The sequence below is a fragment of the Nannospalax galili genome, unplaced genomic scaffold (genome assembly GCF_000622305.1).
Source record: "Nannospalax galili isolate Female #2095 unplaced genomic scaffold, S.galili_v1.0 scaffold664, whole genome shotgun sequence".
Lineage (NCBI taxonomy): Eukaryota > Metazoa > Chordata > Mammalia > Rodentia > Spalacidae > Nannospalax > Nannospalax galili.
This window is the reverse complement of record NW_008354274.1, coordinates 3,421,601-3,447,899: the sequence shown is the minus strand read 5'-3', so window position 1 is coordinate 3,447,899 and position 26,299 is coordinate 3,421,601. Positions and strand designations below refer to the sequence as shown.

The 26,299-nt window shown below is 50.2% G+C and overlaps 1 protein-coding gene across 1 annotated transcript in view; it reads left to right on the top strand.

Annotated features, from left to right (window-relative positions):
* LOC103748719 (kinesin-like protein KIF19) overlaps positions 1-25,598 on the top strand; it is a 53,611-nt gene extending 28,013 nt beyond the window's left edge. Inside the window, exons 11-21 of the mRNA XM_029555136.1 lie at positions 3,451-3,628; positions 4,760-4,931; positions 9,374-9,644; positions 11,691-11,812; positions 16,181-16,314; positions 18,873-18,984; positions 19,110-19,442; positions 20,995-21,145; positions 22,299-22,406; positions 25,239-25,299; positions 25,394-25,598. Of these exons, the coding sequence (XP_029410996.1) occupies positions 3,451-3,628; positions 4,760-4,931; positions 9,374-9,644; positions 11,691-11,812; positions 16,181-16,314; positions 18,873-18,984; positions 19,110-19,442; positions 20,995-21,145; positions 22,299-22,406; positions 25,239-25,299; positions 25,394-25,598 (1,847 nt within the window). The remainder of the gene's footprint in view (positions 1-3,450; positions 3,629-4,759; positions 4,932-9,373; positions 9,645-11,690; positions 11,813-16,180; positions 16,315-18,872; positions 18,985-19,109; positions 19,443-20,994; positions 21,146-22,298; positions 22,407-25,238; positions 25,300-25,393) is intronic.
* The last annotated feature ends 701 nt before the right edge of the window (positions 25,599-26,299 follow it).

Below are 26,299 nucleotides of genomic sequence, written 5' to 3'. Positions count from 1 at the left end.
CTGAGTACCTATCCTTGGCCACTTTGAGTGACTGCATCCACAGCAACCTGGTGGCTCAGGCATGGGCTGCTGTTATAGTCTGGCCACTGCCTCTCTGGGAGCCCAAGCCTGGCTCCAGTTTTCTACCTACAAGATCTGTCCACTAGGTTATTTTCTGCTTTTTTCTATATTTCATTTTGTTTCTTATTTTAACTTATATTATGTGTGTGTCTATGTGAATGTATGCCACATACGCATGGAGGGCGGTGCTTGAGAAGGCCAGAGGAAGTTGTCAGATCCCCCAGAGTTGGAGTTACAGCTGGTGGTCATGAGCTGCCTGATGAAGGTGCTGGGAACTGAACTCAGGTCCTCTGGATGAGCAGCAGGTGCTCTTAACTGCTGAGCCACCTCTCCAGAAATTTCATTTTCTTTTTTTTGTGTGTGTGTTTGTGGTATATGTTCAAATGTGCATGTATGCACATGAAAGCCATAGATAGGTCAGTGTTGAATGTCTTCCTTGATAACTCTCTTATTTTATAAAATAAAAATATTTTATCATTATTATTATATTATTTATTTTTTTTTTTGGTGTTTTTGAGACAGGGTCTCCCTGTATCCCCAGCTGGCCTGGGACTCACTATGTAGACCAGGCTGGTCTTGAACTCACAGAGATCCACCTGCCTCTGCCTCCCAAGTGCTAGGATTAAAGGCATGTGCCACCATGCCAGCTCCAATCTTATTTTTTGAGACTGGGTCTCTCACTGAATTCAAAGCTCATGAACTGGGCTAGGCTGCTGGCCAGTGAGCCCCAGAGTTGCCCCCTCTCCACCTCCCCAGTGCTAAGATATCAGATATAAACCACTGTACCTGGCTTTTGTGTGGGCTTCTGGGGATCAAATTCAGGTTATAGAGAGGTTGAGGCCAGTCTGGGATACATGAGACTGTGTCTCAAAAAGAAAAAAAGAAAAAAAAAAAAAAAGACAAAAGTCATAAGATGGGGGCCATAAGAACCCTGTGCTGTATCGAGCTGCAGAGATGGCCCACTCAGTAAAGTGCTGTGAAGACCCAAGTTCTGCTTCTCAGCACCTTCATACTAGCCTGGTGCAGCTGTGTGTGTCTGTCACCCCAGCATGGGGCGGGGGAGGAGGGGGTGGGGAAGATTACTGGGGCTCGATGGCCACCTAGCCTAGCCAGTTGATGAACTCCAGGTTCAATGAGAGATATTGTCTCAACAGAGCACATGAAGACAAGCGGGGGGGGGCTATAAGATAAGGGGGTTCAGATAGGGGAGGGGGTCATACAATATACCAAAGTATATTGTATGAAACTTGCAAAAATTCATTAAAAATTTAATTAATTAGATAAATAAGGGGAAGGGAAATCCTGGAAGGGCTGATTGTAGTGGCGCACACTTTTATTTTTATTTTTTATTTTCATTTTATTTATTTATTTGTGTTTCGTGTGTGTGTACATATTTGTGTGGTGTGTGTGTATGTGTGTGTGTGTGTGTGTGTGTGTGTGTGTGTGTTCTATGGTGAATGTATGAATGCCAGAGGACAACTTTTGGAAGTCAGTTCCTTCCTTCAGTTGGATCCCTGAGATAGAACTCTGGTCATTGAGCTTGACTGCAAGCACTTTACCTGCTGAGCCCTATCTTGCTGGCCCTACAGAAGGGTCAATATTGCAGTAAGCATATGAAAAGTCTCTAATACTTTAGGAAGCAGAGATGTAAGTTGAAACAGTTTTCACTTCTTGGACTAGCTAAAAGTAAAGTGCTAGGGAATTAAATGCTTATTAAATGAGTAATACATAAATTGTACAAAAATTAAGACCTTTCAAAGAGAAGTGAAGCCCTGACACCTACCCATCCACCCATCCGCTCATTCACCCATCCACCCATCCGCCCATCCGCCCATCCGCCCATCCGCCCATCCACCCATCCACCCATCCACCCATCCGCCCATCCACTCACCCACTCATTCATCCATCCACCAATCCACTCATCCACCAATCCGTCCATCCATCCATCCACCCAGCCACTCATTCATCCATCCACCCGTCCACCCATCCACTCATTCATCCATCCACCAATCCGTCCATCCATCCATCCACCCAGCCACTCATTCATCCATCCACCCATCCACCCATCCGCTCGTTCATCCATCCACCAATCCACCCATCCGCCCATCCACTCATCCACTCATTCATCCATCCACCAATCCACTCATCCATCCATCCACCCACCCATCCACCCATCCATCCACCCATCCACCCATGCATTTACTCATGCATCCATGCATCCATCCATCCACCCATCCACCCATCCACCCATCCACCCATCCATCCATCCACCCATCCATCCATCCACCCATCCACTCATCCACCCATCCACCCATCCATCCACCCATCCGCTCATTCATCCATCCACCCATCTATCCACCCACCCATCCACCCATCCACCCTTCCATCCATCCATCCACCCACCCATCCACCCATCCATCCACCCATCCACCCATGCATTTACTCATGCATCCATGCATCCATCCATCCACCCATCCACCCATCCACCCATCCATCCATCCACCCAGCCACCCAGCCACCCATCTGCCCATCCACCCATCTGCTCATTCATCCATCCACCAATCCATCCATCCATCCACCCATCCACTCATCCACCCATCCACTCATTCATCCATCCACCCATCCACCCATCCATCCATCCACCCATCCACCCATCCATCCATCCACCCATACACCCATCCACTCATCCACCCATCCACCCATCCACCCATCCACTCATCCACCCATCCACCCATCCATCCATCCACCCATCCACTCATTCATCCATCCACCCATCCACCATCCACCCATCCACTCATTCATCCATCCACCCATCCACCTATCCACCCATCTACCCATCCACTCATTCATCCATCTACCCATCCACCCATCCACCCATCTACCCATCCACCCATCTACCCATTCGTCCATCCACTCATCCACCCATCTACCCATCCACCCATCCACCCATCTACCCATTCATCCATCTACCCATCCACCAATCCATCCATCTGTCCACCTACCCATCTACACATCCATCTTTCCATTCACCCATTTATGTACCAGCCATCTACCTACCTGTCTACAGATTTTTTCCTCTATCCATCCATTCATCTGTATACCATCTACCTATCTCCCCATCTATACATCCATCCACCCACATAGCCATCCATTAGTCCACATATTCATCCAGCCACCCATCCATCCATCCATCCATTCAGCAGTCTATACACCATCAATCTACTTATCCATCCATCCAACCACTTATCCTTCATCCATCCACCCATCCATCCACCCATGTATGTTAAACTTCTTCATGGGCCATAGCTCATTTTGGTGGGTGGGCATGGAGTTCAACCCTTGCCTGGCTGGCCATGCTCCTGGTACAACCAGTACCCTTCCCACCCACAGTTACAATCACCCCCCATGATGCAGAAGAAGATAACCGTCTTCAGATGAACAAGATCCGAGCGCAGCTCATTGGGGCTTTCAAGGAGCAGATGGAGATGCGGCGCAGCCTGGTGGAGCTGGAGAATACCAACATTGAGTTGCACATAGACATGTCTCGCCATCTGCTGACCATTGCAGAGTGAGTGCCCTGCTACACACTGCATCCCACTAGGCAGGGGAAACCACAGGAGCAGAAAGGGGGCGCTGGTGAGGCCTCTTCTGTTGCTGTCATCCGCAGGTCCCCAAGAAGGCAGGGCCCCTGTCTCTCTTGTTCTGCCCTCATGGCTAAGTTGGGCCAAATAGGAGAAGCTTTTAGATCTCTTGGACCTCTCCTGGCTGGGGTCCAGAGCCAGCCCAGTGGGTCATGGAGGACTAAAATGATCTGTGGAAGATGTTGAGGCTCAGAGCAGATGCAACTTTGCCTTTAGTCCCACTCCTCCTAGACTGCTGTCCTCTCTCTGACTCTACATGCCCTCCCTGTATGTCCCCACCAAGGGCAGAGGGACCCTGTGCAGACACTGACTGGGATGCCCGTTGTCCACTCCAGGCATCTGTAGGTCAAAGGGACATTGGTAACTATTACACTGGAGCAGTGGGTGTCCCTCCAGTTGCCCTGAAGAAGCCAGGACACATGGCCAGCCACTTAGAGGTGGCTTCAAACAGCACTTAAGTAACAGCACTGTCACGTAACCTGTTCCTTCCCCTCACCCTCTGCTCTGCCTCACATCCCCTCCTCTTTCCTCCCCATCCTTTTCCCTCCTTTCCTTCCACCTCTCCTTTTCTCCCCTCACTCCCTCCCCTTTTTCTCTTCCCTCCCCTCCCCTTTCTGTTCTCTTCTTCTTCCCCTCCCTTTCCTCCTCCATTCTAAACTTTAAAAATGCAATCACAGAATGTCTTGCCCCTTTCTGGCCACATATTCACTTGCTGTGGCTCCCTCATTCTTCCTTTATTTCCCAGTGTCCATGGATCCTCCTGCTTTGGTTCATTGTGCTGCCCTTGTTGGCAGAGCCCAGCCACTTCCCCTGGGCACATAGCTTTCAGCATCCCAGCTTTACAGCGAGGAGAGCAAGGGTCAGGAGGCACCTTTCTGTAGGAGGTGGCTGTCATTGGCTCGAGTGGGATGAGGGTTGGGTAGATACACAGAAAAGATCAGAATTTCTCCCCACACCTGTGAGGAGGCCGGCGAGGCCTGTGAAGCTCTGGGAGGGAGATGCAGGACTCCAAGCTTAGCCATGACTGACCTCTGACGCCTCCTGTGTCTTGGCTGCAGCTGGGAACAGGAGAAGACCCACCACCACGTGCATGTGGACAGCGGCAGGAAGGATGAGCCAGGGCATGCCGACGGGGAGGAGGGCAAATCTGCAGAGCCCCCAGAGGTGGCACTGGCCAGAGAGGAGGTGACGCTGCTCTTGGCTGAGCAGCAGAAAACTGCAGCCCTCAAGGTGAGGGAGAGGGAGGCAGTGCTGTCACATGGATGGTGGGTATCCATCTGTGCATCCCAAGGAGCACAGCTGACTAGGAGGTCATGGTCATGTGAGCCTCAGGTTCACAGGTGTTGCCTGGGACTGGGGTGTAGTGCAGTTGGTAGAGTGTTCGCCTAGCATGCAGGAAGCCCTGGGTTCCACCCCCAGCACCACATAAACCGGGTATGGTGGTGCACACCTGTGATCCCAGCACTCACGAGGTGGAGGCAGGAAGATCAATTCATCATTGAACTTGGCTGCCTAGAGTTTGAGGCCAGCCTGGGCTACATGAGATCCTATCTTTAAAAAGAAGAAAAACAGGGGTGGCTGGAGAAATGGCTCAGCGGTTAAGAGCACTGACTACTCCTGCAGAGGACCCAGGTTCGATTCCCAGCACCCACATGACAGCTACGAACCGTCCTTAACTCCAGTTCCAGGGGAATCTGAAGCCCTCTTCTGACCTCCACGGCATTGCACGACATGGGTGCACTCACATACATGCAGGCAAAACACTCATACACATAAAATAAAAAAATAAAATATTTTTTAAAAAAAGATAAAAAAGGGGGTTGGGAGTTGGGGAGAATTTGGGAGGCTGCATGGTGGGGGCAGAGGAGGACTTCAGAAGAGGCCAGATGGAGTTAGGGAGGACAGAGGGAAGGCAGGATGTAAGGGAGTGAGGGAAAACAGAGGGGAAGTCAGATGGAAGGGAGTTGGTGAGGATTGAGGGGAGGCCGGGTAGAGGGCAGTTGGGAAGACTTCAGGGAATGCCAGATGTAGGGGGCCTAGAAGTCTGGGAAGGACTAAGGAGAGAACAGATAGGAAGGAGGACTTCAGAGGGGCCAGGTGGAGCTGGGAGGACTAAGAAGAAGCAGGATAAAGGGGAGTTGGGGAGCACTTCAGGGGAGGCGGCCTAGAGGGGAGTTGGCAGGAGGGGAGTAGAATCAATCTTAGATCATAACGAAGGTGGCCAGAGCACATCTTCCTCTGCTGTTATCTGTCTGCTCTTTCCTTGGGGACTGTGACTCTAAGCTTACAAGGCAGCCAGGGCTCCACATGACTCTCTGGGGGCTGAGGTTAGTTGTGTGGTGTGATAGTTACGTTGCTGAGTCACCCTGAGCAGACTCCAGGATGCAGGGCCACAAGTTGCCAGAACATGTTTTGTAGATGTGGTCAGCATCTCCATCAGCATACACACACATGTGCATGTGTGTCCAGAAACAAGTGTATGTCCACAGCTATGTAGGTGTAGCTTAGTGGTAGAGTGCTTGCCTCACATAGCTGGAGAGCCTTGCCTGGTGGGTGTGCGGAACCTGGCTCCAAGCCATAGGCAGGTCTCAGGGCTCCCAGTTCATTTCCCACAGGGTGAGCAGAGTGAGCCTGAGGTAGGCAGGCTGGGCCTCGGCCCTCCAAGCTTACCCTCACATACAGCTTGAGAGAATTGGGGCCTGGGTGTGAGGCACACCAGAGACATCCTACAGTGTCAAATGGGAGAGTCTGTTTTTCTGCTGTTGAGGAAGCAGGGTAGTGAGTGGAAAGGGGCCGAGAGCCCTCACTGTGTTCTCTGTGGGATGGAGCAGGCAGGCCGGGCAGGCAGGCTCAGCATGGGCCTGTGTTCTGGGGAGAAGTGAAATTAACATCTGCCCCCAAAGTGGGATAGCACCAACAGTCCCAAGAATAGTTCATTCAAGAGCCAGACATGATGGAGCATGCCTTTAATCCCCACACTTGGGAGGCAGAGACAGGCAGGTTTCTGTGAGATCATCAAGGCCAGCCTGGTCTACATAGTAAGTTCCAGGCCAGCCAGGGCTATAGAGAGAACCTGTCCCCAAAAGACTGAAAAAAAAGAAATAATATCTCATTCAAGGGCTAGGCATATGGCTCAGTTAATAGAGTGTTTGCCTAGCATATACAGAGCCCTGGGTTCCATCCTCAACACTGCATAAACCAGGTGTAGTGGTACATGCCCCAAATCCCAGAACCTGGGAAGTAGAGCAGGAGGATCAGGAGTTAAAGGTCACCTTCAACTACTTAGTGAGTTTGAGACCAGCCTGGGCTACCTGAAACCGTAGAGGTTTTTTTTTTGTTTATTGTTGTCCAAGTTCAGCTGGAAGAGTGAGTGAGTTTAATTAGGGGTTTCTTGGGGGGTGCTGTGGGAATGGCTGCATTTTCTCTGAAGTTGCCAGCCCCTTCCTGCCAAGTTCCCATTTTATTTCATCTCAAAAGATATTTATCTTTCTTTTGTTGTTGTTGTTGTTTTTGTTCTTGAGACAGGGTCTCTCTGTAGCCCCAGTGAACTTGGAACTCCCTATGTAGACCAGGCTGGCCTTGATTTCACAGAGATCTGCCTACCTCTGCCTCCCAAGTGCTGGAACTGATGCATGTGCCACCATGCCTGCTATTTTATTTAATTTACTTGTTTTTATTTTATGTGTTTGCCTGCATGTGAGTTTAATGCATGTGGAGGCAACAAGAGGGCATAGGATCCCCTGGAAATGGAATTATAGACTGTTAACCACCAAGTGGTACTGGGAACTAAACCCGGGTCCTCTGCAAGAACAGTCAGTGCCCTTAACTGCTATTTTTTAAATTTATTATTTTTATTTTATGTGTATGAGTGTATTGCCTGCATGTATGTGAGTGCACCCGTGTCATGCAATGCCTTGGAGGTCAGAAGAGGGCTTCGGATTCCCCTGGAACTGGAGTTAAGGACGGTTTGTAGCCGCCATGTGGGTGCTGGGAATCGAACCCGGGTCCTCTGCAAGAGCAGTCAGTGCTCTTAACCACTGAGCCATTTCTCCAGCGCCCCAGCTATGGTATTTTTACTTATGTATATGTGTGTGTGTGTCTGTGTCTGTGTCTGTGCATGTGAGTACAGTGCCCTCGGAGGTCAAAAGACAGTGTTGAATCTCCTGGAACTGGACTTACAGGAGGTTGTGAACTGCTTGACAGAGTACTTGGGAACTGAACCTGGATCTTCTTCAGGAACAGTACGCACTCTTAACTGTTGAGCCATCTCTCTAGCCACAACTCCTATTTTATTTCTTTAAAAATACTTTTATTTATTTTAACTTTATGTATATGAGTGTATTGCCTGCACATATATAAGTACACCCATGTGGAGGTCAGAAGAGGGCATCGGATCCCCTGGAACTGGAGTTATGGATGGTTGTTAGCTGCCATGTGGCTGGCAACCAAGCCCAGGTCCTTGGCAAGAGCAGCCAGTTCTCTTAACCACTGAGCCATCTCTCCAGCCCTTTACTTCATTTTTTGATGCATGGTCCTAGATGGCATGGAACTTGCTATATAGATCAGACTGGCTTTGAACTCACAGAGATCCATCTTCCTCTGCCTCCCAAGTGCTGGCGTTAAAGATGTGCACCACCACACTCATACTGTATGGCTCTGAGTCTACAGCAGAATTCCTGCAAACCTGGGTTCGGGGCACTAGTGTGGAAACAGCACCATTGACCGCAGACTCCGACAACGTAAGGTGTAGACAGAACTAAACTTGGGGAAGGTGACATGTGTACTCACACTCCGTGCTTGCCCTCAATAGGGACTCTGCTACTTTAGGGAAACCCTGTCCATTGTCCCATTGTCCTGGAAAGGACAGCCTGTCTTGGTGTGTAGAACAGCTGCTTGCTACAAGATGGGGTTAGTCTGTCAGAGGACTACACTCACCACAGCTGTTTAGACCCTCACTGTGAGCACTGGTGCCTTGGTGCTATCCCTCAATGTTTGGTACTATCCTCTGGTAGGACAGGTGGATGGTGGCCCAGGGTGTCACTCCACCTGAGGAGGCTGGAATGGTGGGCTCTGCACCCATGGGCTTTCACTTGAAAACCGAACTCACAGGTGAATTGCTTGCCCTGTCCAGGAGCTGGCTAAGCCCCCCTGGATCAGCAAGACCAAAGATATTAAAAAATTTTAAGCCAGATATAGGGTTAGTCCCAGGGATGGTAGGTATACTAGTTACTTTTCTTGTTCCTGGGACAAAATACCAAGCCAAAGCAACTTATGGGAGGAAAGATTTGTTTTGGCTCACGGTTCAAGGGCACAGTCTATCATGGCACAGGAGAGTGAGGCAGCTGGTCACATGGCATCCACAGTCAAGAAGTAGAGACAGATGAATGCTGGTGCTCAGCTTGCTTTCTCCTTTTAATTCGGTCCAGAGCCCTAGCCTATGGAAGTGGGTCATGCACATTTAAGATGGGTTTACCCACCACAGTTGATTCAGTCTAGGTAATGCCTCACAGGTATGCGCAGAGGTTTTGTTCCTAGGTGATTCTGGGTCCTGTCATGTAGACAATCAGTTTTAGCCCTCACAGTGGCTTATCTTTCGGGATGACTGCCACCTGTCTCCTGAGGATGACAGACTGGTGTCAGTGCTTGCCTCAAGCTCCCTGTGTCTCCTGCAGGCTGGGCTGGAGCAGCGTCTGGCCCACGCCAAGCAGAAGGCCTCACAGATGGAGAAGCTGCTGCCCAGGCAGGTGATTCGCGAAGATCAGCGGGAGGTGCTACGGCTACTGTGCAGGGCCCACGAGCTGGAAGTGGAGAACACGGAGCTGCAGGCAGACAACTTGTGCCACAGGAACCTGCTATGCCAGAAGGATTTTGTGATCCAGCGTTACCACCAGCACCAGCTGCTGTGCCAGCAGGTTATCCAGGCACAGCGGCAGCTGATGCAAGGTGAGGCCAGCCCCAAGCAGGCACATCCACATTGTACTGGAAAGAGGAGGCTGTGCATGTGGCTAGAAAACATGGGATGAGGACTGGGAAATGGCTCTGTTGGTAAAACACTTGGTAAAGTGCCGCCACGCCTGGCCCCAGTTTTCACTGTTTAAAAATATTTTATTTATTCTGCTGTGTGTGTGTGTGTGTGTGTGTGTGTGTGTGTACAGGTGCATATGTGGAGACCAGAGGTCAATATTGTGTCTTCCTACATCATTCACCATTTAAAAAATGATTCATTTGTGGGACTGGAGAGATGGCTCAACAGTTGAGAGCGCTGACTGCTCTTGCAGAGGACCCGGGTTCGATTCCCAGCACCCACATGGCAGCTACGAACTGTCCTTGACTCCAGTTCCAGGGGAACCCGAGGCCCTCTTCTGACCTCCTCAGCAATGCATGACACAGGTGCTCTCACATGCATGCAGGCAATACACTCATACACATAAAAAAAAAAGAGATTCATTTGTTATTTTTTTTGTTTAAGTGCACTGTGTGAATGCAGTGCCCACGGAGTCCAGAAGAGGACGTCAGATCCCTGGAACTGGAGTTATTGGAGATTGTGAGCCACTGTGTGAGTGCCGGGAGCTGAACTCAGGTCCTCTTCAAGAGCAGCAAGTGCCTTTAACCATTGAGAGATTCTCCAGCCCACTACCTTGGTTATTGAGACAGGGTCTCTCACTGAACCTGGCTCACCAACTGGCTGTGCTGGCTGGCCAGCGAGCCCAGGGACCCTCCTGTCTCTATCTCCCCAGCTCTGAAATTATAGGCACATGCTGCTAAACTGGGCTGTTTTTAATTTTTATTTTTGGTCTTTTTGAGACAAGGGTTTCCCTGTAGCCCCAGCTGGCTTAGAACTCACTAGTAGGCCAGGCTGGCCTTCAACTCACAGAGATCCGCCTGCCTCTGCCTCCCGAGTGCTGGGATTAAAGTCGTGTGCCACCACGCCCTGCTAAACTGGGTCTTTTTAACAGGGGTGCTGAGGATCAAATGCAGGGCTTCATGCTTGAGCAGCGAGCATTTTACCAACTGAGTGTCCTCCCCAGCCCTTTCTTTCTCAGACTGGGTCTCACTGTGTAGCTCAGGCTGGCCATGATCCTCCCATCTCAGCCTTCCCAGTGCTGGAACCCAACCATCTTTCTATCTTTGTATTTACCTGTGTTGGGCATTTTCTATGAATGGGATCATATACTACATGACCTTTCCTATGAATAGGATCATATACCACAAGACCTTTTGCCTTGAGGCTACTCTGAATAATCCCGCTAAGTTCCTAACATTCATGCCTGGTTTTCTCTGCAGCATTTGTTTTTGAGTCTTTTGGCGTATGTGAACATAGTTGTCTTTTTGCTTTGAGCTTACAAATTTTATTTGTATTAGATTCATTAACATACTTTTCCCTTTTTCCCTTCCCTTCCCTTTTCTTGTTGGCATGGGGTAGATAGAGCCCAGGGCATCACCTCAGCGAGGCACATACTCTAGCACTGAGCTGCACCCCCATCCCAATAGTACTGTTTTATGATTGAAAGGCAATTTAGGTGTAGCTTAGTGGTAGAGTTCTTGCCTCACATGTTCAAGGCTCAAACTTCATTGCCACACACAGAGAAACCATAATAATAAAATTAAAACAGTGCTTGCCTAGCGTGCTCGAAGTCCTGAGCTTTATTCCCAGCATCGTGTAAACCAAGTGTGGGGCTCCATGCCTGTCTGTCATCCCAGCACTTGTAAGGTAGCGGCAGCAGGGTCAGAAATTCAAGGTCATCCTTGGCTATATAAGCAAGCTGGAGGCCAGCTTGGGCTACATGAAACCTAGTCTCAAAAAAAAAAAAAAAAAAAAGAACTAGAAAAAGAAAAGACAATAACATAACAGAAAAGAAAAGGCTTTCCAGGAGGCTCTTTGCCTTTAAGCTTCCCTGGAAAACACTATCCTTTTGGTCTGCAGCGTGGTGTGGGCCTGGTAGGAGGCGGTAGTCAGCATACTCATGGCTGCTGTCTTTGCCCCTGCAGACAGTGGCATTTCAGCCCCAGAGCCCCTGGAGCAGCAATACCAGCTGTACTCCCGGGAGCTGGGAGAGGGCACACTGGATCGCCTGCTGCTACAGCACTCCGTGATGTCCAGCTCGCTCCGGGTGAGTCTTCCCCCTCCCCCTCCACTCCTGCCCACCTCTGGCTAAGACCATGCTCAACACCATCTTGTCATGCTCTGCCCTGGGCCTGCCCTTGCTGGGCCCTGCTCTGTACCCAGGAAGTGGAGAAAACTTGAGACAGCCTCAGACAAAGTACCCAGAGTCAGAACTCTGTGCAAGCATAAGGACCCAAGTTTAAGCCCCGTGACACTTCGTGACACTTAAAAAAGCTGGATGCAGGGCTGGAGAGATGGCTCAGTGGTTAAGAGCACTGGCTGCTCCAGAAGAGGACCCCAATTCTGTTCCCAGCACCTACATGGTGGCTAACAACTGTCTGTAACTCCAGTTCCTGAGGGTCTTGTGCCCTCTTCTGGCCTCCGTGGGCATCGCAGGCAAATGGTGCATGTATATACATGAAGACAAACACTCATACACATAAAATAAAAACAAATAAATAAGTACATAAGAGAGTCTACTGTTCTTTCAGGGGACTGGGGTTTGGTTCCTAGTACCCATGTTGGATGGCACACACACACACACACACACACACACACACACACACATGAACACATATACACATATATACACACATAGAATAACCAGGGGAGTTCAGCCCAGGCCTAAAGATGACAGCCCACCCTGCAGGCTGGATGAGCAGGGTCTGCTGGTGTGCTGGGAAGGCCCAGGTACTGCTCCCTTGGCTATGCTGGTCTCTCTCTGATCATACCCCTAGTCCTTGTCTGTTCCTGAAGAATCCAGGGTGGATCAAAGCTGTTGGGAAGGGCATGATGAAGCATACCTTTAATCCCCGCACCTGGAAGAGAGAGGCAGGCAGATCTCTGAGATTAAGTCCAGCATGGTCTATATAGCAAGTTCCAGGCCAGCTGGGGCTACAGGAAGACCGTCTCAAAAAAACAAAACAAAAAATTACATTTATCTTTTTCTTCATTCATTTATTGTATGTGTGTGTACGTTTGTGTGTGTGTAAGCGTATGTGCCACAGTGTGTGAGCAGAGGTCAGAGGACAACCTGTGGGAGTTGGTTTTCCCTTTCTACCATGTAAGATTTGGGGATCAAACGCAGGTCATCAGGTTTAGCAGCCAGTGCCTCCACCTGCTGAGCCATCGCGTTGGGCCAACTATACAGTTATAACTTTGTTGTTGACAGACTCCTAATGTTAGAGCATGGGTGCTTAGCCCACCAATTCTACTTGGCCCTAGTGAGGCCTGGTGCCCCCAGACCACAGACCTTTGGTTTCATTCTCTTGGGAGAATAAGAACCCCCCCAGACCTCACAGTGTGAGGAAGGGATGTGGGGATGCAGGGCACACAAGCCACACCCTCTGGGAAACATAGGAAGCTTTTGGAGGAGCATCAGTTTTCTGCTTCTGGAAGGTTCCTGCAGTGCTCAGTGCTGGCTCTGCCAGCCTCCCCAGGCACTAGGTTTGCTTTTTTTTTTTTTTTTTTTTAAGATAGGGTCATACTGTGTAGCCCTGGCTGCCTGGAACTCACTATGTAGACCAGGCTGGCCTTGAACTCACAGAGATTCTCCTGCCTCTGCCTCCTGAGTGCTTGGATTAAAGGCGTGCGCCATCATGCCCAGGCACAACCACTGATCTTTTAATTGATTTGTTTTCTCTGTAGTTTTGCCTTTTTCTACAGCCACACAGTTGGCCTGACACAATGTGCAGTCTTTGCAGACACTCTTAGCAGTGGCCACGTGTATCCCCTCTACACCATTCCATGGTCTTATCACTCCTGCTGAGTGACATTGCATTGTCAAGTATGTCAACATTCATCTGCCTGTTCACTACTAAAAAGAATCCTCATTGCTTTGAATTTGGGCCGTTGTCAATAAACCTGCCACAAACATACACATGCAGGTTTATTTTTATGGTTTTTTGTGTGTATATTTCATACAGAACATCTCAAACAATCTTAATTATCTTTATACCTCCATCCTCACTGGCACCCTCCCATAGCCTCCCCCTCCACTGGAGCCCATATACTCTGTCATTCCTGTTAAGGCCCACTGGGCTGTTAGTGTCCCCAGCTGTTCCCCAGTGCAAATCCATCCACTGAGTTTAATCTTCTCTAGAGTCCCTTGTTTTAGGAAGATCAGCTCTTCTTCATCTAGCAGCAATCAGTTGCCAGGATGGGAGCGTTTTAACTCTTCTGGGAAAATACCAAGAAGTGTGCTGGCTGTATCACGTAGTTAGAATCCGTTTAGTGTTGCAAGAAACTGACACACTATCTGTCCCTCCAGCAAAGGATCACCAGCACCTGATTTCTTGTATCCTTCCTTCAACCTTGCCATTTCTTGAGTGACAGGTACATGTTCTGTTTTTGGTTTCGTTTTGATTTGTTTTCTGAGACAGGGTCTCATGTAGCCCAGGCTGACCTTGAACTCACTATGTAGCCAAGGATGACCTCCAATTTCTGATTCTCCTGCCTCCACCTTCCAATGCCTGAATTGCAGACGTGCACCACTATGCAAGATTTCTGTGGTGCTGGGGGTAGAACCTGGGCCCTCATGCATGCCAGGCAAGTGCTGTGCTGACTGACCCATACCCCAGGCCACACATTCTATTTTCTGGTACCCATGTCTTTTACCATTCTGAAGTCCAGCATGAGACCTATGTTTCCTTTAGCTACTAGGTCTCCTTGATTCCCTCAGTCTCCAAAGGTCTGTAGCTTCTCTGCCCCAATGATTGACACTTAAGGGTGCTACTGGGCTACTCTAGAATGTTCCTTACTTGGGGATGGATAGGCATCCCCTCACGATCACCTTGATAAGCTGATTGTTAGAATTCTATGTTGGGCAGGAGCACCCCAGACAACACTGTCACAGGTGCACAAAGTGGGTGTGTCCTGTTAGTGAGCATGGTAAGCTTGATTCTTGGGTTAGGGTGATGTCTGCTGTGCTTCCTACTTCACCATGTTTCTTTAAGAGTGTGTGGGTATGTGTGTTTTACAGTGCTGAAGATAGAATATAGGGCTAGGGCATGACTCTACCACTAAGCCATGCCCCAGCCCCTCACTGGGGGATTCTAAACAGGAGCCCTACCACTGAGTCACACCCCCAGCACCACATTGGGGGATTCTAGGAAGGAGCTCTACCATTGAGCCATGCTCTCCATCCCCTCACTGGGGGATTCTAGGCAGGAACTCTATCACTGAGTCATACCCCAGCCCATCACTGAGGGATTCTAGGCAGGGGCTCTATCACTGAGACATGCCCCAGCCCTGTTGCAAGGAACATCTATGGGAGACTGTGCAAAATTGGTTTCTCATGCTTGCTCAGTACTCACAAGCCCAGGCTCCAGCTCATGGCATGCAGTGGCTGCTCACATGCACCCATCACCCACAATTGTGTATCTTTGGTATCCACATCTTCAGGCAGATGCACATGGGCAGGAGAGCAGGTTCTGGATTTCTCACCAGTGCTGCTCAACAACAGCCCTGTGTGTGGAGACTAGTGTGCCGACCACAGCGTGCCCAGACCCCTACTCCTTCAGGTGTTCTCACACCTTTGGCCTTTGCTGGTGTGACAGGTGTGCCGAGGACCTCTTGGTGTCTGGAGGTGTCAGTATCATCTCTCTGGACTGCTCAAGACCCTTGGTCTGTATAGACCTTGCTCTGGCTCCTTGCTAAGCTGCCAGCTTGTGTATGTTTACATGTATGGGTGCACATGTGTGTAAGTGCATGTGGCATGTGGAGGTCAGAGGACAAGGACCTCAGATGTCATTCCTCAGGTGCTGTCCACTATATTTTCATTTTTTTTCTTTTAAGTTTTATGTGTATGAGTGTTTTGCCTGCGTGTGTGTAAGTATAACCCATGTTGTGCAATGTCCATGGGGGTCAGAAGGTGGTGTCAGAGCCTCAGGAACTGGAGTTATGGATGGTTGTTAGCTGCCATACGGTGCTGGGAACCAAATCAAGGTCTTCTGCAAGAGCAGCAGATGCCCTTCACCACTGACTCATCTCTCCAGTCCTCCTCAGGTACCTTTATTATATAGCTCATCTACCTACCTAGGAACGGCACCACCCACAGTGAACTGGACCCTCCTACATCAGTAAGCAATCAAGAAGATGTCCCATAGACATGACCACAGGCCATTCTGATGGAGGAAATTCCTCACTTGAGGTGTCCTTTTCCCAGGTGTCTCTAGTCTGTGTCTAGTTGACAAACGGTAACCAGCACCTCCATCCTAGATACACGTTAAGGAATCCTGGCTGGTAACCCCTGCTCCATGGCTTTCTCTGAGCCCTGGTGGAGCGATGACACTTGCCTTCCCATGACCCCTCAGAGACTATCTGCTTGGTAACAAATGTCACCTGTGCCTCTGCCCACTTCACTCTGCTTCTCTAGTACCAGGATGGCTCCATTCTGAACATGTCATCTCCACTGCCTGAGGAAAACGGTGGAGAGCAGCCTGGTGACAGGAAGGACCTCCCGTGGGGAGCCTCATTTGAACTGCCGCAGATGCTCCTGGAAAGAGACAGGTGGGTCCCATGAGGTCTGGGTAGGGAGCTAAGGCCGTAATGAATTCAGGGCTGGGCAGAGGCCTCTATTCCCAGGTGCTCTGCCAACATACAGCTTGGACTCATCCTAGAATTTGCTCTCCCCAGAGGTGTGTCTCATACCCACCCTCTAGGAAGGTTACAGGCCATTGTGAGCTGCTCAGTGTGGGTACTGGGAAATGAACTCTGGTCCTCTGGAAGAGGAGTAAGTGCTCTTAACCACTGATCCAACACTCCAACCCATGGGGAATCATTTAAAAATGAGGGGCTGCTGAGACAGCTCAGAGGGTAAAGGTATTGCCTCACAAGCACAAGGACCTGAGTTTGGCCCCTGGAACCTGCACTGGAAAAAAAAAAAGGTGTCAGTGGTGCACCCACGTCCAGCACTGGGGTTGGGTGGGGTGTGGAAACAAGGGGATCCCTGTGACTCACTGGCCAGCCAGCCTAGCCTATTTGGTAAGTTCCAGGCCAGTGAGAGACTGTTTCAGAAAAGCAAGGCGGATCTAGAAAGATGGCCTGCCAATTAAAAGCACTTGCTTTTGCAAAGGATCTGAGTTCAGTACACAGCACCCAGCAGACTAGAGCACACACTAGCAAATTTTTTTCTTTTTTAATTTTTAAATTTATTTTGTATATATGAGTATTTTGCCTGCATTTTATGTAAGCGTGCCATGTGCAGAAGCCAGAAGAGGTCATCTGACCCCCTGGACCTAGAGTTACAGACAGTTGTGAGCTATCATGTGGGTGCTGGGAATCAAATCTGGACTCTCTGCTAGAGCAGCCGGTGCTCTTAAACAAGGAACTACCTCTCCAGCTCCACTAGCAAAATTTTAATTTACTTACTTTTAATTTACTTTAATTGCCCTTAGACTCAATTCCTAAGTTTAATAGTTCACATTTGGCCAATCTGCTTGACAGTTCCTGTTGCTCAATCTGCTGTCACAAAACACTGCACTCTGGGCAGCTTAAGTAATATGTATTGTTCCACAGCTCTGGAGGCTAAAGGCCCAAGATTAGCCTGCCAGAGGGCTTGAGGGCCTGGGAATGTTCTCTTCCTGACTGAAAGATGGCTACCTTTTTTCTTGTCTTTTTGAGACAGGGTCTCCCTGTAGCCCCCACTGTCCTGGAACTCACTAAGTAGACCAGGCTGGCCTCGAACTCACAGAGATCCACCTGCCTGTGCCTCCAAAGTGCTGGCATGTACCACCACACCTGGCTTGGCCACATTTTTAAAAAATATTTTTTATTTTTATTTCTTTATGTGTATGAGTGTTTTGTCTGCATGTGTGTAAGTGCACCTGCATGTGCAATGCCCGTGGAGGCCAGAAGAGGGCATCAGATCCCCTGGAACTGGAGTTACAGATGGTTGTTAGCTGCCATGTGGGTGCTGGGAACTGAGCCCAGGTCCTCTGCAAGGGCAGCCAGTACTCTTAACTGCTGAGCCATCTCTCCTGCCCCCAAATAGGAACTTTCTTTCTATGTCCTTCCATGCTGTGGGAGCAGGGTTGGGAGAGGCAGGAAATGAGAGACAGAGAAAGAGGAGAGGATGGCTTCCTTTTTTAAAATTTGTTTTTGTTTGTTTGCTTGGTGGTTTTTTGTTTGTTTGTTTTTGTTTGTTTTGAGATAGCCGTGAAGCTCAAGCTGGCCTTGAACTCACTATGTGACTAAGAGCACCTTGAACTTGTGATCCTCCAGCCTCTACCTCCCGAGTGCTAGGATTGCAGTCATGTGCCACTATGCCTGACTTATGCTGTGCTAGGATGGAATCTAGGGCATTGTGCATACTAGGCCAACAGTCTACCAATTAAGCCGCATGCCCAGCCTTTTTTTTTTTCTTCCTCTCTCTCTAGTGATTGAACCTAAATATGCCCTCAGTACCTTACTAGGGGATTCTAGGCAGGTGCTCCACCACAGAGCCACACCCCTAGCTCCTCCTCACTAGGGGATTCTATGCAGTGCTCTACCACTGTACCGCAGTTTGAGGATACAGTCCATCATGGAGGGAAGGCATGGTGGCAGGAGCCTGAGGCAGCTGCTCACACGGCATCCACAGTCAGGGAGCAGAGAGATGGATGCTGGTGCTCAGCTCGCTTTCTCCTTTTTATTCAGTCAGGACCCCAGCCCATGGGATGATGCTCCCCACATTCAGGGTGGGTCTGCCCTCCTCAGTTAACCCGGTCTAGAAACTCCCTCACAGACATGCCCAGAGATTTGTTTCCATGCTGAGTCTACATCCCATCCAATTATCTATAAGAGCACTGTCACAGGTGCATATCTCCCTAATAATGTATAGAGGACAGGGCCTAGCCTGCTAAGAGCCCGTACTGCCCTCTGGCTGCCCACCATAAGTAACCAGCAAATATGAGCCAGTGTGGCCTCAACTGTAGAAATATGCCCAAGGCTACCATCTTCTCTGATGCATGGCCCACAGTGCTCTGGGCTTGAACAGCAGCCTGGGCTTAGACTCCAGCTAGTCTAAGCTGTGACAAAGGACCCTGTGGCTCCAAGGTGGTCCTGCTGATCTCCTGTTTCATCCACAGTGATGGGAACAAGTCCTCCAAAAGCACACCGCTGAGGAGGCTGGGAAAACAAGACTACCTTTTCCCTCCGCCGCCAGCCCTCCGAATCCTGCTGACTCCCCCCATGCTTGAGGTTGGTGTGCAGGTCACTAGCTAGAGGGAGACCCCTTCCCACTAAGCCTGCGTGCAGTGGGTCTGCTTCAGGGTCCTATGCTCTGATTGTAGTGACTTCCAGTGGCCTGTACTGTTTTCCTGCAGAAGCCAAGCCCTCTGAGCATCAAGAGCCTGGTTTCCAGCCTGCAACCCACAGCTGGCCTGGAGCTGAGAGCCCCACAGCTGGTGGGAGAGACCAGCGGCCCCACCCTGAGTGCCCAGGCCCTCAAGGAGATGGCCTTGGGTACCAAGAACATCGCCCTCATCGCAGCAAGCCGGCGCTGCAAAGTGCAGGACAAAGAGGGCAGTGGCTTGGACTCCAGGGACCCCAGCCCTGCAGACAGGAGGTGGCCCCATGCCAGTCCCATCAGGGACCACTCCATGGAGAGGAAGATAGGAAGGAAGAGGTCACCCTCATTTACCTGGAGTGTGCAGCCAGTGAGTGAATGTTGGTCTGGTTGCTGGGGTGTGGTGGGGACAGCAAGAGGAGAGGCCAGGGAGGACAGGCAGGGGCTCACACTGTTGCAGATGCACAGGAGGCATGCACACCCAAGGAGGTGGAAGAGAGGCATGCCCAAGTCACACAGCCCTTCACAGTCCTCAGGCTCCTGCATGGCCTGAAACCACCACAGCATCAGTGTTTTGTACAGTTTTAACTCGGGAAAATCCCCAGCTTTGTGACCTGAGAATTTTCATGTTCCAATTCAGTATTAGATGTCTTTCTTTATGGTACTGGGGATGGAACCCAGGGCCTTGCACATGCTAGGTAGGTAATCTACCACTGAGCACATCTCCATCCCCTCACTGGGGGATTCTAGGCAGGTGCTGTAGCACCAAGCCATAGCCCTAGCCAGTGTTGCTTTTTAACTTAAGAGAAGCCGAGTGTGGTGGCACACACATTTACCCCCAGCACTCTGGAGGCAGAGGCAGACAGATCTCTGTGAGTTCCAATCCAGCTGGGGCTACAGGGAGACCCTGCCTCAAAAAGACCAAAAAAGAAAAGGAAAGAAAAAAGAAAGGAGAGAAGAGGTATTGTATGGCTCCAAAGAGGACTCCTAAGTAACCTGTGAGAGTCAGATCCCAAGGTCTGATCACTGCTACCTATTCCAGTGCCTCTAGTGTTTGGTGCTGGGTGTTGTTGGCTGGTGAGGGTCTGGCAGTCCTGAATCCGGCCTCTGGTGGCCAAAGCCCCAACTTATACTGAACACAGGGTGATCGTTTACTTGAGAGTAAAATTCAGGCCAAGCACTATAGGCTAATGCTATAATTCCAGCCCTGGGCTGGCTGTAGCAGGAGGATCATGAGTTCCAGGCTAGCCTGGGCTACACAGTGGGACTCTATCTCAAAAAGCCCCAGACCAAAACTTAAGGAAAAAAAAAAGCAAAGAATGTATCAGGAGTCAGAGAGAGAGAGAGAGAGAGAGAGAGAGAGAGAGACAGAGACAGAGACAGAGACAGAGAGACAGAGACAGAGAGACAGAGAGACAGAGACATGCTCAGGACAACTGCTGCTTCTATTCAAGTCTGAAGGCAGGAGGAAGAGCCCACTGTCCCACCAGCAAACAGGAGAATTCTCCTTTTGGGGATGGATCTGTCTCATATTTCCATTCAAACTGTCACCTGATTTGATGAGGCCCGCCCATGCAAGGAATGGCCATCTGCTATACTCATTGTGCTAACCTGTATGTCACACTCCCCTGAAAGTCCCCTCCCAGGTACCCCCAGAGCGATATCTAGCCAAGGGTCTGGGTGCCCCATGGCTCAGCAGGCTGACATATAATTACCCAGTGTCCAGACTTAGGCAAGAACTCTGTTTGGACTCCATAAGGGGAAGGGGGAGCATTCGGGGAGGAGTCGCACTCATCCATCCGTTTGTGCGTTCATCCGGGGTTCAGTGATCCTGCTACTCTGCCATGCAGTAGGTGTTTAATTAGAACATGACCTTGAAATCCTCACACCCTGTCTGGCTGTGTGCCTTTTCCAAACTGCAGGTAACTGAGAAACCTCAGCCCTCTGTGGAGCATTTGGCTGAGAACCAGCTGTCCCCAGTGTACCTCCAGCCACCAAAGCATTCTGGGAAGAGCTTTTTCCCTGCTGTGCCCACAGCCTCCAAAGTGAAACCCAGTCTCAGTTTCCACGCAGGTATGGGATCAGAGAAACAAAAATAATGTTAATGTTTTTGTCCCTCAAGACTGTCCCTTCTGAATATAATCCATGAATCCAGGACAGTCCAGAATGTCATCAGCTATCTGTGCTTTGCTCATATATACATATATATATACAATATATATATATATGTGTGTGTGTGTGTGTTTAAAATTTCTTATTTTATGTGTATGAGTATTTTGACTTCACTGCTGAGCCATCTCTCTAGCCCCTGTTTTTTTGATTCATTGATTGTCAAGTAGATTGGTCAGTGACCTGGAACATCAAGGTTCCCCAACTCTGAGCTCTGGAGGCAGAGGTTTTTGTCTGTCAAGAAATAAGTCAATTGAGATGGATTTAAGTTGCTAGAGTACTTGCCTGGCATGCAGGAAGCCTGGGTCCATCCCTAGTACTGTGTAAACAAGGTATGGTAGTACCTATAACTCCATCAGTCAACAGGTGGAAGCAGGAAGATCAGGTGTTCAAGGTCATCCTTGGCTTTGTAGTGTATTTGAGGCCAGCCTGGGCTACAGGAGACCCTGTCTCAAACAAACCAAAACAAAACGATTTTTTAAAATTGTGTTTTGAGAAAGCTGTGGTAGCTCAGGCTAGCCTATAACTTACTATGCAGCAAAGCTTGGCTTCAAAATTGCAGTTCTGCCTCAGCCTCCTGAGGGTTAGGATTACAGGCACTACCACGCTCTGTTTAGAGATGTAGGCTTCTGTGATTTCCCTCTTCCTTCTGTTCCCTCCTCCTTTCTTCTTTTCCTCCTCTTCCTTCTCCCCTCCCCCAATCCTCCTCTTCTTCCTCCTCCCTGTTCCCCTTCTCCTTTTCTTCCTCTCCCTCCTCCTGCTCCTCCTTTTCTTCGTCCTCCCTATCACCCATTCCCTCCTCCTCTCCCTCCTCCTTCTGATCTGCCTCTTGTCCTTTCTCTTCTTCTTCCTCCCCCTCCTCCTTTCTCCCCTCCCCAGACTCCATCCCTCACAGGACTGTGAGAAGTCACAGGGAGGTGCTGAGTGAGAGCCTGTGTGCAGTAGGTGCTGCATGTTTCCCGTCTGTTTGCTCGCTCTTTGGTTTGATTTCCAGGCCCTTCGGGCATTTCCTATAATAATGCTTAATAACGCTTCCTGCTCCTGGTCTCTCCTTTAGATGAGAACACGCTCCAAGTGCCCGAGGTCAGCTTCACTTTCCCCAGTGCCATGTGGCAGAACAGCCCATCATCTAGCCGGCCATCCCTCCTGCCACGAGACATCCGAGGTCAGTGTCTGGCCCTGTCCCTGACCCTGTCCCTGTGTCCCCATCCATATCCCACTGGCTTCCTGGACACTTTTGTCTTTCCTTGGAGATTGGTGGAGGGACAGCAGCACACACACCCATCCCCACACTATCCAGGCCTCTGTTCTTTGTACACCTAGCCTACTTGGAGAACTCTGATACCCTGGAGGACAGGGACTTGGGATGCTCTTGGCAGTGGGAGGACAGGAAGGGCTTGAAGTTGAATTTCCGTCTCCTTCTCTTGCCTGGCTTGCTCTGTCAACTGGGAGGAAACAGTGGGGACCTGTGGCTTCCCATGCTGTCCTTGTCCCTTGTCCCAAAAGCTCCCTGGGATCCCCGATGGAGCCCTCACCTCCTTCTCAAACATTTTGCCCTCTCAGACTTTGACTGAGTTGTTTGGTCTCAAGTGCTTGGCCAGACCAGTTGAATGCTGGGGCCCAGACTCTGGGCTAAGGTAGACAGACAAGAGCCACATGCTGGCCAGGAGGAGATGGGCTGTAGGGGGCACCTCTGGGAGCATGACAGTGGTGGGGCAGGTACCCTGCTTAGTGGGATCGGCAGGTGAAGGTGAGCCACATGAGGGTCAAGTTGAGGAGAATGGGGTCTCAGAGCTGGGTCCTGGGGTAATGGTACAGGAAGGCTGGACACGGGATTTAGGCACCCATTGGGTAGGTGGACACCCGGGTGAGTCCACCTCCTATACACTGTATGTGGATCCTCCTAATTCTTTATTTTTCAAGATTTATTTTATTATCTCATGTGTGTGTGCGTGTGTGTGTGTGTGTGTGTGTGTGTGTGTGTGTGAGAGAGAGAGAGAGAGTGCAGAGCCCTCAGAGTCCAGAAGAGGGCATCAGATCCTCTGGAGTTGGAGTTACAGGTGATTGTGAACCTCCTCCATGGGTCCTGGGAACTGAATTCAGGTCCTCTGCAAGAGTAGCAAGTGCTCTTAACTGCTGAGCATCTCTCTAACCCAGTCCCTCCCTGTTCTTTTAAAAAGAATTATTGGGCTGGGCATGGTGGTGCAAACCTTTAATCCTAGCACTCAGGAGGCAGAGACAGGGAGATCTCTGTGAGTTTAAGGCCAGCCTGGTCTACATAGTGAGTTCCAGGCCAGCCAGGACTACATAGTGAGATCCTGCCTCAAAAACAAAAATAAAAACAAAAACTATTATTACTGGGGCTGGGGAAAAGGTAAGTTGTAAAGTACTTGCCTTGCAAATACAAGGACCTGAGTCTGCTCCCCAAAACACATATAGAAAGGGCTAGGTGCGGTGTGCATCTGTCATCCCAGAATTGAGGAGGACCCCTGGGGCTTGAGGAACATGGGAGAATGTAAGCTGGCCTCTATATGCATGCACACACACACACACACACACACACACACACACACAGTGTCATTATTTCACTGTGTAGCTTTAGACATCTACAAATGATGGCACTTTCCACAGCCATATACACAACCACCGTGTAGGGCAGAATGGCCTGGAACTCACTCTGTAGCCTGGGCTGACCTCTCTCCATCCATCCCTCTACCTCAGTCTCCCATGCGAGTGCTGGGATGGCAGGTATGTGCCACCACCCCAGGCTTCTCTATATGACGGCAAATGTTTGCTTAGCTACGTTAGGCCAAAAGGAACAAGTGAGACCACTTCTAAATGTGTTTATTTCACTCCTCACGTACTCAGTGTCAATGACAAAGGTTCTTTATTTGGGTCCTAAACCCTGAGAAGTTTCTCTCCTCCCCCCTCCTTTCCTCCCATCCTTCCCTTCTTTCTCTTTTCTTAGTTCTTTGGCAAGGTCTGGCTCTGTAGCCCAGGCTAGCCTGGAACTCACACTCCTCCTACCTTAACGTCCCAAGTGCTGGGATGACAGGCCTGCACCCCCACCCTCCCCAGCTCACCCCGACCCCTTGTTCAAAATCAAGTTTGTTGCCTTTTGCTTCATTGAGAAGTGTCCCCAGCTAAGGTCCCTCCCAGGACAGGAAGGCTGCTAGCCTAGGCATCAGCCCTGAGGATTGCTGCACAGTGCACTCCCTTTCAGCCTGGCCCCTCCTCTCTCCCCCCTGGCCTCTTCTATTTTTATATCTTGAAGCAAGAAGAGCACTGACTTGTCCTACATGTTGCTAAACCCCAGCTCCAGGGTCAGCCACATTAGTGCCCATATCCGTATCATCTTTAAAAAAAATTATTTATTTATTATTTTTACTTTATGTGTATGAGTATATTACCCGCATGTATGTGAGTGCACCCGTGTCGTGCAATGCCGCGGAGATCAGAAGAGGGCTTCGGATTCCCCTGGAACTGGAGTTAAGGACGGTTTGCAACTGCCACGTGGGTGCTGGGAATTGAACCTGGGTCCTCTGCAAGAGCAGTCAGTGCTCTTAACCGCTGAGCCATCTCTCCAGCTCCAACATCCACATCATCTTAATCTCAAACAGAGAAGCCAGTGCTGCCCGGATCCCCTCCTGGGCACAGCAAGCTCCCTCTGGCATCCTGGGTACCACTCTGCCATACCCCCACCCCCACCTCCAGGCCACCTCACAACCAAGCCATTGGGAAGGATGAAATCAAATATCCCTGGGCATTCAGACTACCAGGGGGATGGGGGCAAAGGAGGGTGTTCCTGCTGTGCAACCTCGGTTCCGGTGGCTACACCTTCCCTCCCCCGTGCTGCTGTTTAAGGAAAGGTTAAAGGGGTTTGGGATAAGAAGACGAAGGCTGAGTGACAGCCAGTTTGACACGTATCTTTGAGTTTGAGGGATGGGAAGGGTCCACAGAGACCCTCCCCCGTCCTTGTCGTGTGGGCCTTGTGCAGGCTGGAAGATGATTGGTGCTGATGGTGGCAGCCCAGCGGGAGAGGGGTCAGGCTCTGTGAGGTTGGGTTACATGTGTGGCCACATCATGTGGTCTCAATGGTGGTGAGCACTAGCTTCACCTGTTCCGCAGACCAAAGTCTCCCATCCACCCCAGGATCTACAGACAGCGGAGGTCGGCGTCACAGCCCGCTGCCTCCCAGCAACCCCCGCAGGCTCCAGGGCGACAGTGCCAAGAGGCCAAGGCGACCGAAGTAGTAGATGATGACAAGACAGCCATACAGGAGGCCGGGAACCAAATGGACCCCGAAGTTGGATCAGAGATGGAGAGCAGTGCCAGATACAGGGGCCGCCTTGGATAGCAAAGGACCAAATCAAGACCCATGTTGACCTTGTGCTTTTCTTGGGTTACCACATTTGTAGAATGTGCTTCAGGGACTGCTCTGCTCATCCCTGTATGTACTCTGGGACACTGGCAACGACAGCTCGTGGCTCCCACTCAGGCTGCTGAGGTCCTTGGGGAAGGATGGGCAGCCTCAGGCAGGTCTGCGCGTGTCTCTGCACGTGTCTTTATTTATCATCTTCGACCTCTGTGGCCAGCCTACAGAGTTGCTTCTCGGGAAGCCTCAGAGAGCTCAAGGATGACTTTATTCCTGCTCCTGGTCTTTTCTCCAAGCTTTCCAAGCCCCCAGCCAGGGTAGGGCAACAGAACTAGCGATGTGAGGCAAGAGCAAATTGCAAGGAGTAGAGAGAACTGCACGTGGAAGCCTGTGGCCTGGGAGCCTGCATGGCAGGGCCTAAGGGGCTTAGACGTTTCTATCCTTTTTTCATTTTTGAGATGGGGTCTCATATAACAGGCTGGCCTTGAACTCACTATGTAGCTGAGGATAACTTTGAACTCCCAATCTCCTGCCTCACCCTCCCAAATACTGGGATTATAGGTGTTCACTACCATACCTGGTTTATATGGTGGCTGGGGACTGAACCCGGGACCTCGTGTGTGCTAAGCAAGTGCTCTACCAACTGAGCTGCACCCCCAGTCCTTCTGTCACTTTTTTATTCA